The sequence below is a fragment of the Aquarana catesbeiana genome, linkage group LG02 (assembly GCF_042186555.1).
Source record: "Aquarana catesbeiana isolate 2022-GZ linkage group LG02, ASM4218655v1, whole genome shotgun sequence".
Classification (NCBI taxonomy): domain Eukaryota; kingdom Metazoa; phylum Chordata; class Amphibia; order Anura; family Ranidae; genus Aquarana; species Aquarana catesbeiana.
Genome location: NC_133325.1, coordinates 535,124,522 through 535,138,305, shown reverse-complemented (window position 1 = coordinate 535,138,305; position 13,784 = coordinate 535,124,522). Strand labels below are relative to the sequence as shown.

General features: G+C 40.4%; 1 protein-coding gene across 4 annotated transcripts in view; it reads right to left on the bottom strand.

Annotated features, from left to right (window-relative positions):
• The window catches only part of SLC6A17 (solute carrier family 6 member 17), a 1,431,819-nt gene that overhangs the window by 1,322,940 nt on the left and 95,095 nt on the right, over nucleotides 1-13,784 (bottom strand). For all 4 annotated transcript variants that reach the window (XM_073615860.1, XM_073615859.1, XM_073615858.1 and 1 more), the window contains one exon: nucleotides 8,780-9,144. In XM_073615860.1, coding sequence (XP_073471961.1) covers nucleotides 8,780-9,062 — 283 coding nt within the window. In that variant the 5' untranslated portion in view covers nucleotides 9,063-9,144. The remainder of the gene's footprint in view (nucleotides 1-8,779; nucleotides 9,145-13,784) is intronic.

Below are 13,784 nucleotides of genomic sequence, written 5' to 3'. Positions count from 1 at the left end.
TGTAAACAGCGCCATTGGGAAATTGGGAAAGCATTTTATCATACCGATCTTGGTGTGGTCAGATGCTTTGAGGGCAGAGGAGAGATCTAGGGTCTAATAGACCCCAATTTTTTAAAAAAAGAGTACCTGTCACTACCTATTGCTATCATAGGGGATATTTACATTCACTGAGATAACAATAAAGATGATTAAAAAAATGAAAGGAATAGTTTAAAAATAAGATAAAAAAGCAAAAAAAAATAATAAAAAAAAAAAAAAAAGCACCCCTGTTCCCCCCTGCTCTCGCGCAAAGGCGAACGCAAACGTCAGTCTGGCGTCAAATGTAAACAGCAATTGTACCATGCATGTGAGGTATCACCGCGAAGGTCAGATCGAGGGAAGTAATTTTAGTAGTAGACCTCCTCTGTAAATCTAAAGTGGTAACCTGTAAAGGCTTTACAGGCTTTTAAAAATGTATGTAGTTTGTCGCCACTGCACGTTTGTGCGCAATTTTGAAGCATGTCGTGTTTGGTATCCATGTACTCGGCCTAAGATCATCTTTTTTATTCCATCAAACATTTGGGCAATATAGTGTGTTTTAGTGCATTTAAATTAAAAAAATTGTGTTTTTTCCCCAAAAAATGCGTTTGAAAAATCGCTGCGCAAATACTGTGTTAAAAAAATAATTAAACACCCACCATTTTACTCTGTAGGGCCTTTGCTTTATAAAAATATATCATGTTTGGGGGTTCAAAGTAATTTTCTTGCAAAAAAAAAAATGTTTTTTCATATAAACAAAAAGTGTCAGAAAGGGCTTTGTCTTCAAGTGGTTAGAAGAGTGGGTGATGCGTGACATAAGCTTCTAAATGTTGTGCATAAAATGCCAGGACAGTTCAAACCCCCCCCCCCAAGCACCGCCTTCAGGATTTCTAAGGGCGTAAATTTTTGATTTCACTCCTCACTACCTATCACAGTTTTGAAGGCCATAAAATGCTAAGATGGCACAACCCCCCCCCCCCCCCAAATGACCCCATTTTGGAAAGTAGACACCCCAAGCTATTTGCTGATAGGCATGTCGAGTCCATGGAATATTTTATAATGTGACACAAGTTGCGGGAAAAAGACAATTTTTTTTTCTTTTTGCACTAAATGATATATTGCTCAAACATGTCATGGACATATGTGAAATTACACCCCAAATACATTCTGTTGCTTCTCCTGAATACACTGATACCACACGTGTGAGACTTTTTGGGAGCCTAGCCGTGTACAGGACCCCGAAAACCAAGCACCACCTTCAGGGTTTCTAAGGGTGTAAATTTTTGATTTCAATCCTCACTGCCTAATGTATTTTTTTTTTTTTCTTTTTTCAATTTTCAAAACTTTGTGACAAAAAGTGAGATCTGCAAAATACTCACCATACCTCTCAGCAAATAGCTTGGGGTGTCTACTTTCCAAAATGGGGTCATTTGGGGGGGTTTTGTGCTATCTTGGCATTTTATGGCCTTCAAAACTGAGGAGTGAAATCAAAAATTTACGCCCTTAGAAATCCTGAAGGCGGTGCTTGGTTTTCGGGGCCCCGTACGCGGCTAGGCTCCCAAAAAGTCTCCTTACATGTGGTATCCCTGTACTCAGGAGAAGCAGCCAAATGTATTCACTTCCCTGCAGTTGAGTGGGTGGAACGCAGGTGCAGCGCACAGCCGTCACATCCCCCATCTCGATACATGCACTGGGCTTAGTGACTTTGTACTTGTATCTCTGCGGGGATCTGTTGTTATCCTATCCCAGTGTTCTACTGGGTGGGAGGACACACTTCTTTGGGACTTTTTTCTTTTTCGTTTTTGGTCTGTTTTAATAGATGGTTTTTAAATAAAAAGTGTTTTTACTTTATCACACTATGGAAGCCCTTTTTTTATATATGTTTTGATGCATGAGGGCACTGCTGCATCCTCACCCACTTGGATACATCCAAAGCACCCATGACAAGCAACAGGGAGCAGTGAAGTCCATTTAAAGGATTACAGGCCCAATACCCCTGCAGGGGTTCCATGAGTCTGTGAGTAGAAAATCTAAAGGGGGAGCACAAAAGTCACCTGACAACACTGTATGCACGAAAGTCACCCCTGGGAACCTCCTGACCTGTTGCAGTGAAAAACGCATGGGACTATTGCACTCTACTGTGATTCAACTGTTGCAATAAATGTTGGGTCCAGATCTCAATATATGAACTATGAAGCACCACAAAATTTGATGCATGCACATATATGGTGGATACAGTTGTATACCTGTGAACTAGCATATATCATCGTGATATGCTTATTGTAATGTAGGGCATGTTTTTTGCTGGTTTGAACCATTTTCAGTTGAAATTTTATTGGTGGGCATAGTTCTAAGTCTGAGTACTGGTTGTCTGTCTACCAGTACTATACAGAGCTATTAATAATACATAGCAGTATATATACAGCGGCACCTTCTCAATCTTATTATACCCACTCAGCCACTTACCTACATACCATTTGGTTACAGGTTACACAAAACTTATCGCCACATGCACAAATATAAACATCTACAGTGTAAGGAATTTAAAAAGGCCTCTTATCCATCTACACTAATCAGTAGTGTCTATAATAAAAAATCCCCCCTTATACACCATTGAGGGGATAATTACACTTGGTGTGTGAGAAGGTAATAAAAAAACATTTTTTAGTTTTTTCCTGTATATGCTTAGCAAACAGGTTTCCAGGTAGCGCCGATTAACCCATGGTTTTATAGTATATATGATTGGCAGGGTATTCCTTGTGAGTGCTCTGCGTAAGGGAGGCAGCAACCTGTTCTTTTACCATATAGGCTTGTCCTAAAGCACGGTTTTCTCAGGTATTATTTGCAATTCCACATATGCCCATGGCATGTTTGAGCAATATATCATTTAGTGACAACTTTGTGCAAAAAAAAAAAAAGTTTGTAATTTTCCCGCAACTTGTGGCAAAATATAAAATATTCCATGAACTCAACATGCCTCTCAGCAAATAGCTTGGGGTGTCTACTTTCCAAAATGGGGTCATGGGGGGGGGGGGGGTGTATTTGTGCCATCTTAGCATTTTATGGCCTTCAAAACTGTATTAGGTAGTGAGGAGTGAAATCAAAAATTTATGCCCTTAGAAATCCTGAAGGCGGTGATTGGTTTTCGGGGGCCCCGTACGCGGCTAGGCTCCCAAAAAGTCCCACACATGTTACCACATGTCTCCCCGTACTCAGGAGAAGCAGCAAAATGTATTTTGGGGTGCAGTTCCGCATATAACCATGGCATGTGTGAGCAATATAACATTTAGTGACAACTTTTTGTAAAATATATATTTTACAAAAAGATATATATATATATATATATATATATATATATATATATATAGAGAGAGAGAGAGATAGAGAGATAGATTATATATATATATATATATATATATATATAAAATTTTTTTTTTTTGTCATTATTCAGTCACTTGGGACAAAAAAATAAAATATTCAACTGGAGATTAAATAACTCTCTTATTCAGGACCCGGCAATAAATAAGAAGATTGAGCAAGAGCTGGAGAAATTCTTTGCCATTAATGATACACCAGAAATTCCCCGGTTGTGGGAAGCACATAAGGCCTTTATAAGCAAAATATTGATAGGTGTTGGAGCAGAGAAGAAGAGAGAGAGGGGAGAGAAACTCAGTACCTTATATAGAGAGATATATGACTTAGAACAAGCGACAAGACCCGAAAGTTTTGATAAGATCGTGGTATTTGCTGTACAGGAGCAGCTGGCAGACCCAGAGGGCAGGTTCCTTTTTATAAAGGCTAATATTTACTCCCCAAATAAGGAACCGGATACATTTCTAAGGAAAGTTTTACCCTCGGGTAGATACTACGGGGGGGGCCCCTCTCGCTATACATCTGAAAGACAAAAGGCGGTAAAAAAAATGCTATTGGAGTGCCAGCTTGTAGATGCATGGAGGGTCAGGTGCCCAGGGAAAAGGGATTATACTTTTTATTCCCCAGTCCATGGGTCATTTTCAAGGATCGATTATGTCCTCAGAACATCGACTATTACCGTCTCTTAAAAATGTGGAGATTAAAGCAATAACCCTCTCTGATCATGCTCCAGTAGCGATTCAATTACAAATATCACAAGACTTTATGGGGGGGAAGCAACTGGAGATTAAATAACTCTCTTATTCAGGACCCAGCAATAAATAAGAAGATTGAGCAAGAGCTGGAGAAATTCTTTGTGGTTAATGATACACCAGAAATTCCCCGGTCAACTTTGTGGGAAGCACATAAGGCCTTTATAAGAGGAATATTGCTAGGGGTTGGAGCAGAGAAGAAGAGAGAGAGGGGAGAGAAACTCAGTACCTTTTATATAGAGAGATATATGACTTAGAACAAGCGACAAGACCCAAAGGCATCCCAGAGAGACAAGAATTAAAAAAAGCAAAAAGAGAGGGACTGGTACAATTATTTGAACAGGATAAAAATCGTGCTTATCGTATAGTAAACAAAGAGAGGTATCAATGGGGTAATAAATCTGGGAAATGCCTGGCCAGAGCAGTAAAGGAGAAAAAAAAGTTTATCCTTCATTCCTAAATTTAAAAACGACATGGGGGAGATGGTACATTCGTCTCCTGAAATGCATACTATAGAGCGTTATATAAGGTGAATCAGAGAGGTGAAGATAGAGAGAAACAAGATGTAGAAGTTTATGAGTACCTGCGGGGCCTAGACCTTCCCATGGCACCTAAGGAAGAGCTTGAACAACTTGAAGCTCCAATTAACCAGGAAGAGGTAGCAAGAGCAATAAAAAGTATGGCCCTGGGAGAGAGCCCGGCCCCGACGGGTACTCCATCCTGTATTATAAAAGATTTCAAAAGTTTCTGATCCCCAAACTATGTGAATATCTGAATACTCTGGCAGAAGGAGAGACTTTGCGGGAGGAATCATTATTGGCCTATATAACTCTGATTCCAAAAGAAGGGAAGGATCCAGCAGCCAGAGCGAGTTATAGGCCAACATCCCTGTTAAATACAGATATAAAGATTTTTGCTAATAATAATTTTCAGAGAGATTAAAACTGTTATTACCGAGCTGGAGACATAATGATCGGGTAGGATTTATAAAAGGGAGAGAGGGAAGGGATAACTGCTTTAAGTCGATGTTTTTGATCCACGAAGTACAAAGGGGGGCCCCAGTTGCATTTCTGTCGATAGATGCTGAAATAGCCTTTGACAGGGTAGACTGGGGGTTTATGCTTGGAACATTAAGATATCTAGGTTTGGGGTTAGGATGATAAAATGGATATCTGCTTTCTATCATCACCCAACAGCTAAAATTAGAATAAACGGGAACCTATTCTCATCCCCCAACTATTTAACGGGACAATTCAGGGGTGCCCCCTCTCTCCAATGCTGTTTGCAATGGCATTGGAACCTCTGTTAGCAGCAATCCGTAAAAGTACGGATATTAGAGGGGTGAGAGTTGGGGAATAGGACTACAGAGTAGCCGCTTATGCGGATGACTTGCTTTTTTATGCCTCCAACCCTAGGATAACAAATCCAATTATATTAGAGGAGCTGAGTAGATATGGAAAGTTGTCTAATTTTAAAATAAATATGTCTAAATCCGAGATTTTGAACATTACTGTCCCAAGGGAGGAACAACTGGCAATTCAACCTAAATTCCCCTTTGGATTGGGGTACTTGGGAATAAAATTGACTGCATCTTTGGGGACTATGTTTGAGGCCAACTATATACCAGTGCTTAATAAGATCAAGAAATATTTGAAAAATATGAGATATAATCTCGTGGATATGTAGAATTAATGCATTAAAAATGAGTATCTTACCCAGGATGATTTACATCTTTCAAATGATTCCAATAGCGGTACCTCAGGTATATTTTAGGAAATTAAGATCAATGGTACTAAAATATATATGGGTACATAAACGCCCTAGGATTGCATATGCAACATTGGTGAAGGGCAAAAGGTCAGGGGGACTAGCAGCACCGGATTTAGAATAGAAATATTATCAAGCGATTTCTGTCTCCCAGATTGCAGAGTGGATTCATAACAAAGAGGTGAAAGTTGGGTAAATATAGAGATAATACAAAGTAAGGTAGATTTACGAAAGATGGTTTGGATGCCACGGCAACATCGGGATTTAGCCACTAGCACAAATCCACTAACTAAAAACACTTTTAAGATTTGGGATGGGTTAGGGAGACTGCACCACTGGGAATACAACTCACCACTAATGTCTATATTGGGTACAAACTATTTTAAGCCAGTGAAATAGGAACAGATATATTTTATTAGATGGACAAAAGAAGAGGAAATATTACTGCAAGATGTGATGAAAGGTAATAGGATATATACGTATGCTGAAATCACACAGAAATTGGGAAATAAGCCACCAGATAAATGGAGGTATGCACAATTAAAGCACTTTACACAATCACTACCACAACCATTGTGGGGAAAAGGACACATGAGGTTAATAGAGAAATTATTTTGCTCCCCTCTTAGTTTAAATCAAAGTATATCTAAAATTTATAAAATTTTGATTAAGGAAGTAAAACCTGAATTCCCCCCCTATCTGGGAAAGTGGGAAGAGGAGATAGGTTTTCTTAGGGATGAGGAACATAAAAGGAAAATCCTTAGGACAGCTTGTTTCTCGACAAGTGATTTAGGGACAGTGGAAATGTGCTATAAACTTCTGGCGAGATGGTACGTGACCCCCTCAGAGAGCGCACAGTCTCGGAGCAGAAGGCCCCCCCCAACTTGTTGGAGGGAATGTGATACCCTGAGGACCTTTGCGCACCTGTGGTGGGAATGTACAAAGATACAGCCTTTTTGGGGTAGAATCATAGCAGCGATCCACCAAATAACAGGAGAACGGATTCAGAATGATCCCTGGGAATGTCTATTTCATGATACGAGAAAGACGGTGTCCCAATACAAGAATTCCTTAATTCCATACCTCCTAAATGCAGCTAAAGGTCTGATCCCAAGCCTATGGAGAACCCAAGAAGCCCTGAATATGAAGGAGTGGGCAGCAAGAGTGGAAATGGTGAGAGCCATAGAGGAAACAATTCATACAGTAGAAGACTCATTATCTTCACATCACATCATATACTGGAACATATGGGGAAAATGGATGGAGTTTAAAAAAAATCAGAGGATTGGAGAAACTTGATGGAGGTTTAGGGGGGAGGGGGAAGAGAGGGTTTTTTTTGGGGGGGGGGTTGGGGGAATAGGGTGAATAACTGTATATTGTAAGTAATATATGTAATAAGGAATCTTGACATAGGAATGTGATTTTTACTATATGTATTTTTGTCTATATAATAAAAGAGAGAATTAAAAAAAAATGTTTAAGCAAGCTCTTTGCGCACAACCTGTGCTCGTGACCCCAGATTTTACAAAAGAGTTTGTGGTACAGACAGACGTCTCTGATGTGGGACTGGGTGCTGTTGTGTCCCAAATCAGAGATGGGGAGGAGCACCCGGTAGTCTACCTTAGCAGAAAGCTTAATAAATACGAGAAAAACTTGTTGACAAAAAATGTTTGGCTATCAAATGGGCCTTGGATGCCCTCAAATATTACCTGTGCTACTTTGGCACTAGTGACCACCAGCAGGTGGTATAAATAAAGCAGAACTGGAGCAAGAGATTGCTTTTGACCTGGTACTCAGGAAGCCAACCCTGAGACAGCTACTGATGTGAAGTGTGCTATGCGACAGAAAGAAAAAGGTTTGCATTATCTCTGTTTTGTGGGAGACTGGGAGAAGCCCTTCACCTGTGATTTAGGAACCTGAAATGTTTAGTTAGTGCCTGAATGGCAAGGATTTATTTTGTTTGTTTGATTTTTCATACAACCTTTACAATAAAACTGGCTACAAGTCAGATTTTAAGAAAGACCTGCCGTCTTTAGCAGTGTCAAACTTTGCTATTTGTTAGTGTCCAATCACCTGGAGGTGAAGCATAACCCAATAGTCTTAAGAGCTCTCCTGTGTCCTGTGATGTAGGATTAAGAAACAAGAAGCAATGTTATCACTTTTAAAATGCTGAGGGAAACAGCAGGGCACATGAGCTAGCTTGGCTATGTAAAGACATAGGGGTTGATTTACTAAAGGCAAAAAGACTTTGCACTTTGTAAGTGCATTTGCTCGAAAGCTTAGTAAATGAGGTAAGGCTTCACTTAAAGAGTACCCAATCACGTGCAAGGAAAATAAAAAAGACAGCATTTTTGCTTGCACATGATTGGATGATGAAGTTAGCAGAGCTTCTGCTCATTTACTAAGCTCTGGAGCAACTGCACTTTGCAAATTTATAACCTTATAGTTGTCAGTGACACTTTTATAATGTCCAATATAACACAAGCAGGGAAAAAAATCAATTAAATTTTTTTTTTTTTAGTTCTGGATGGAGTAGTACCCTGTCCGTTTTTTTGCCATCTGTTCCTTCAGTAGAATCACCCCCTATTTATGTGCCCTGATGACCACTGTTACCTGGACTAAAGGTAAGGGCAAATAAAATTTTTTTGATTTGATCCCAGAATAAAGCTCCTCCAATAAGTAAATTTGTTCTGGGGAGAACTATATAAGCAGGCATTTTTTATGGAGAGATTTCCTCTTACTTCCTTTTGCGTCTATGGGACAGAACGAAAAGGTAATTCTCCCTAAAACAACCTCACAGGAGTTTTACTATTCCTTACTCTATTCAAAACTAAAAAAACAAACAAACATGTAAATATCTTAAAACATACCTCCTCCGTTTTTCTGACACAGGTAAGGAAATCGCCAAACATTGCCCAGACCCACGGAGTATCCAATTTGCGCTAGTATATACTGTAATTTGTTGTTCCATGCTGGTCTGTCTTCTAGTTCTAAATTTTCGTCCAGCTGTTTTCCTCTGCACTGCTGTCCAGACACATTTAGAGCGCTGGCCTTGTGATCAATTGGCTCCTCATGGGCCAACAGGTCAGCAACCGATTCTGTAACATGCTGGTTGCTGTGCTCTCGCTGGGTGACTTTACTGTTTTTAGGCATCTGGAGAAAAGTAGATCAATGGTGATGAGAAAGCTGCTGGAACACTGAAGCTATTTAATGCAAGCTTCCAGGCAAAATCGGTCTGGAAAAAAAGACAAAATGTGATGTTGGAAACTATTTATTTACTAATTGAACCTTGTGTTAACAATAATACTATTTTACATTTTTGCAGGATACAGCATATTATGTAAGAACACCATCCAAACATCATAGATAGAGGTGCAAAGACAGGCAGAGATATAAATATGACTACTCATTATTCTAAATATCCACTCAAAGCAGATGCTCCTCTGATTCCTCTTGAGGCTAGGTCCACACTATGAACTGCCTATGAATCACACAGTAATGCACATTGCATCCCTATGTAATTCAGTCAGGTGCTATTTCAGCCCATTCATTTTGGAAACAGACTACATGGTATTTTTTAGAGTTGCACCGACACCAATATTGGTGCTGATACTGAGCTTCGATACCTAAACAGATACCTTTATGGTGCGATTTGAGCCCGTATAAAATGAATGGTCTCAAATCGCACTGCAAAGAATCACATGCGATTTGAACAGGAATGCGGTGCGATTCCTGTCTTAATCAGATTTGGTTTCCCCCACCACTCCTGTGAGAACCCAGGCTTGTCATAGTGACTTCAGCCTGGGTTCACACAGGAGCAGTGCGGGAAACCGCATGTGTTTCGGACAGGAATCACACCGCATACCTGTTCAAATCACATGCGATTCTTTGCAATGCGATTTGATCCCAGTATTTTGTATGGACTCAACTTGCATCGCAAAGGCATCTGTATTTAGTATTGGCAAGTACTTGACAACAAGGATCAGTACTTGCACTCGTCATTAAAAAAATAGTACCGGTGCAACCCCCCCAGTACTTTTGTACCATGCGTTAGCAACTGTGGATAGAAAATGTTTTCACTGATATCTGAAAAACAGTAGAGCAAAGGAAATGGCTTGCTACAGAATAAAAGATGTTAGATTGGTAGGGAAGAAGCTAAAAAAACTTTACACCACTGCCAAACTTACCTCCACATTTCGGTGAACCTGTCATAAAACAGCTATATAATGAGACTAAACCACATATTGCAAGTACCTAAAAAGAAAATTAATCACCACACCAATGGAGATACAACAACTTTTCTTGCTTTTTTACCCTTTTTACCCCTGTACCATGAGAATACAGATGTAAACAAAGGTTGCATGCCAGCAGCCTTTAAAGCAGAACTTTACCCATAAAAACTTGATAAAACATAATGTTCTTTAGCAAGGAACATAGATTTTATGTTATAGACCAACAAAAAGTGGCACATAATTATGAAGTGGAAGGAAAATGATAAATGGTCAACATTTTTTACAAATAAATTTGTTAAAAGACGTGCATTTGTATTCAGCCCCCGAGCCAATACTTTGTAGAACCATCTCCTGCTGCCATTACAGCTGTAAATCTTTTTGGGTAAGTCTCTACCAGCTTTGCACATCTAGAGAGTGACATTTTTGCCCATTCTTCTTTGCAAAATGGCTCAAGCTTTGTCAGACTGGATGGAGAGCGTCTGTTAACAGCAATTTTCAAGTCTTGCCACAGATTCTCAATTGGATTTAGGTCTGGACTTTGACTGGGCCATTCAAACACATGAATATGCTTTGATCTAAACCATTCCATTGTAGCTCTGGCTATATAATTAGGGTTGTTGTCCTGCTGAAAGGTGAACCTCCGACACCAGTCTCAAGTCTTTTGCAGACTCTTAACAGGTTTTCTTCTAAGATTGCCCTGTATATGGCTCCACCCCTCTTCCCATCAACTCTGACCAGCATCCCTGTTGAAGAAAAGCATTCCTACAACATGATGCTGCCACCACCATGTTTCACGGTGGGGATGGTGTGTTCAGGGTGATGTGCAGTGTTAGTTTTCTGCCACACATAGCGTTTTGTTTTTAGGCCAAAAAGTTCAATTTTGGTCTCATCTGGAGCACGTTCTTCCACAAAATTGATGTGTCCCCCACATGGCTTCTCGCAAACTGAAAACGAGACTTCTTATGGCTTTCTTTCAACAATGGCTTTCTTCTTGCCACTCTTCCATAAAGTCCAGATTTGTGGAGTGCACGACTAATAGTTATCCTGTGGACAGATTCTCTCACCTGAGCTGTGGATCTCTGCAGCTCCTCCAAAGTTACCATGGGCCTCATGGCTGCTTCTCTGATTAATGCTCTTCTTGCCCAGCTTGTCAGTTTAGGTGGACGACCATGTCTTGGTAGGTTTTCAGTTGTCCCATACTCTTTCCATTTTTGGATGGTGGATTGAGCAGTGCTCCGTGAGATGTTCAAAGCTTGGGATATTTTTTTTATAACCTAACCCTGCTTTTAAACTTCTTCACAACTTTTATCTCTAACCTGTCTGGTGTGTTCCTTGGCCTTCATGATGCTGTTTGTTCACTATGGTTCGCTGACAAACCTCTGAGGCCTTCACAGAACAGCTGTATTAATATTGAGATTAAATTACATACAGGTGGACTCTATTTACTAACTAGGTGACTTCTGAAGGCAATTGGTTCCACTATATTTTAGTTAAGCTGGATACACACTATACAATTTTCTTTAGATTTTTTCCTTTAGATTTACCAAAATCATAAAATATGAGGTCAAACCTAAACACTTTCAACTTGTATGCAATCAGGCAGGCCCTTACACTACATAGTTAAAGGCAAATCTAAAGGAAATCTAACAAAAGTTGTATAGTGTGTATCCAGCTTTAGGGGTATCAGAGTAAAGGGGGCTGAATACAAATGCACTCCACACTTTTCAAATATTAGAAAATTGGAAAACCATTTATCATTTTCCTTCCACTTCACAATTATGTGCCACTTTGTGTTGGTCCTAATAAAATACATTTATGTTTTTGGTTGTAACATGACAAAATGTGAAACATTTCAAGGGTATGAATACTTTTTCAAGGCACTGTACATTCCACATTAATAATTATGCTACCAAAATTAGTGTGTGCTGTAAATTGCCCCCAGTATTGTGGATGTTTCTTCTTGCAGGAGGCTTCTATTTTGTTGAAACCCAGAGCCCCTGAGCAGCAGTAAATCATAAGGAAGAACTAAACCCAATGATTTAACGGTTTCATAAAATAGTTACATTCCTGGAATGCCGGAATCACTAACTGTCACATTTGCTTGTGTCCTCAACCAAACTGTCAAGCCATCAAATGGCTGATGTCATAACTAATCACATGTCCAGCACCATGGCAGTTGCGGTTCAAAAAGAAGCAGCTTCCTTTGCTGTAAAGGATAGGAGGGTTTAATTCTGCATTAAGGCTGTCAGCAGATTAGATACTGCAACCTCAGCACTGCCTAAAAATGCATAAAAATGGAGAGCAACTAAGCATGTGTAGAGCAGGGTGAAACAGTGTATTACTGGATTTTAAACATTATAGACACTTATTTTTAATGTTTTACATAGCTATACCTGCAAAAGTTCCACTTTAAGCACTTTGCAAAGTAAGAAGCATTTGATGTGTGAATCCAGAAAAAAAATAAAAATAAAAGATTACCTCCGAGCAGTCCAAAGTCACTATTGTGAGATTGTACTGCTGTGTATATGGATCATAGCCACTGACTGCTACACTGATGGCAGTGTATGTTAGTGTAGCAGTCAGTAGACATCAAAGCAGTACAGTGTCACCATAGACAAAAAAAAAATGTGTGTCTCACAGGGTGTCTGGAAGGATTTGATGGAGGTAGATGCAAAGAAATGATGTGCCCTAAGGAGGCCAGCTCCAGACCAGGCTGAAAAGGAGGCCCGAGAGGACCAAGCTGGGTAAAAGGAGGGGTTGCAGAGAAAAGAGAGTAAGGGGGAGATTATGGGGAGATTGGAGGCCAAATCACCTCTAAAGTCTATCCCAGATGACAAGGCCATGTCTTGTAATCGGGTTGGTGATGGATCTGCAATGGGTAGGGGCCAGCCAGAGGAGATTGGCCGTTGAGAGAGGATCACAGTCTACTGACTCTATGGCAACCCATAGCTGGGTTTCTACGGTAGCATGATATTTCGGAAGCTGAGCTAGCTGTGCCGCATAGAAGTATTTCAAAAAGTTAGGTACCCCTAAGCCGCCCCTTATCTTAGAGGTGTAAGAAGTGGGTTTAGGAATGCGGGGTCTCAGTTTGTTCCAGATAAAGGAGGAAGTGCGGCGCTGCAGAATTCGCAAGTAATGTGAGGGTACCATGATGGGGAGAACTCGGAATAGGTAGAGGAGTTTCGGGAGGATGGACATCTTCACGACAGTGATTCGGCCCATCCAGGAGATTGGTAGCGGGGTCCATTTGGTCATTAGGGATGTGATGTGGGAGAGCATGGGGGGGTAGTTAGCAGTATATAGGTCCGAGGGATTGGAGGTTAGCTTGATACCTAGATAGGGGATATGTTTAGTGGCCCAAGTAACGGGGAGAACCTCACTAAGGTGGGATTGGAGAGAATGCAGCATGGATATGTTAAGAGCTGTCGATTTCTGAGGGTTGACTATAAGGCCAGAAATTTGTCCAAAACTAGAGAGTGTGTCTAACAAGTTGGGGGCTGAGATCAGGGGGGAGGTCATGAAAACAAGAATATCGTCCACTAAAAGGCAGAGCTTATGCTGGTATCACCCCAGTTCTAGGCCTTGAATGTTGGGATTTGAGCAGATAAAGAGGTCTAGGGGCCCAATAGCCAGGGCGAAGAGC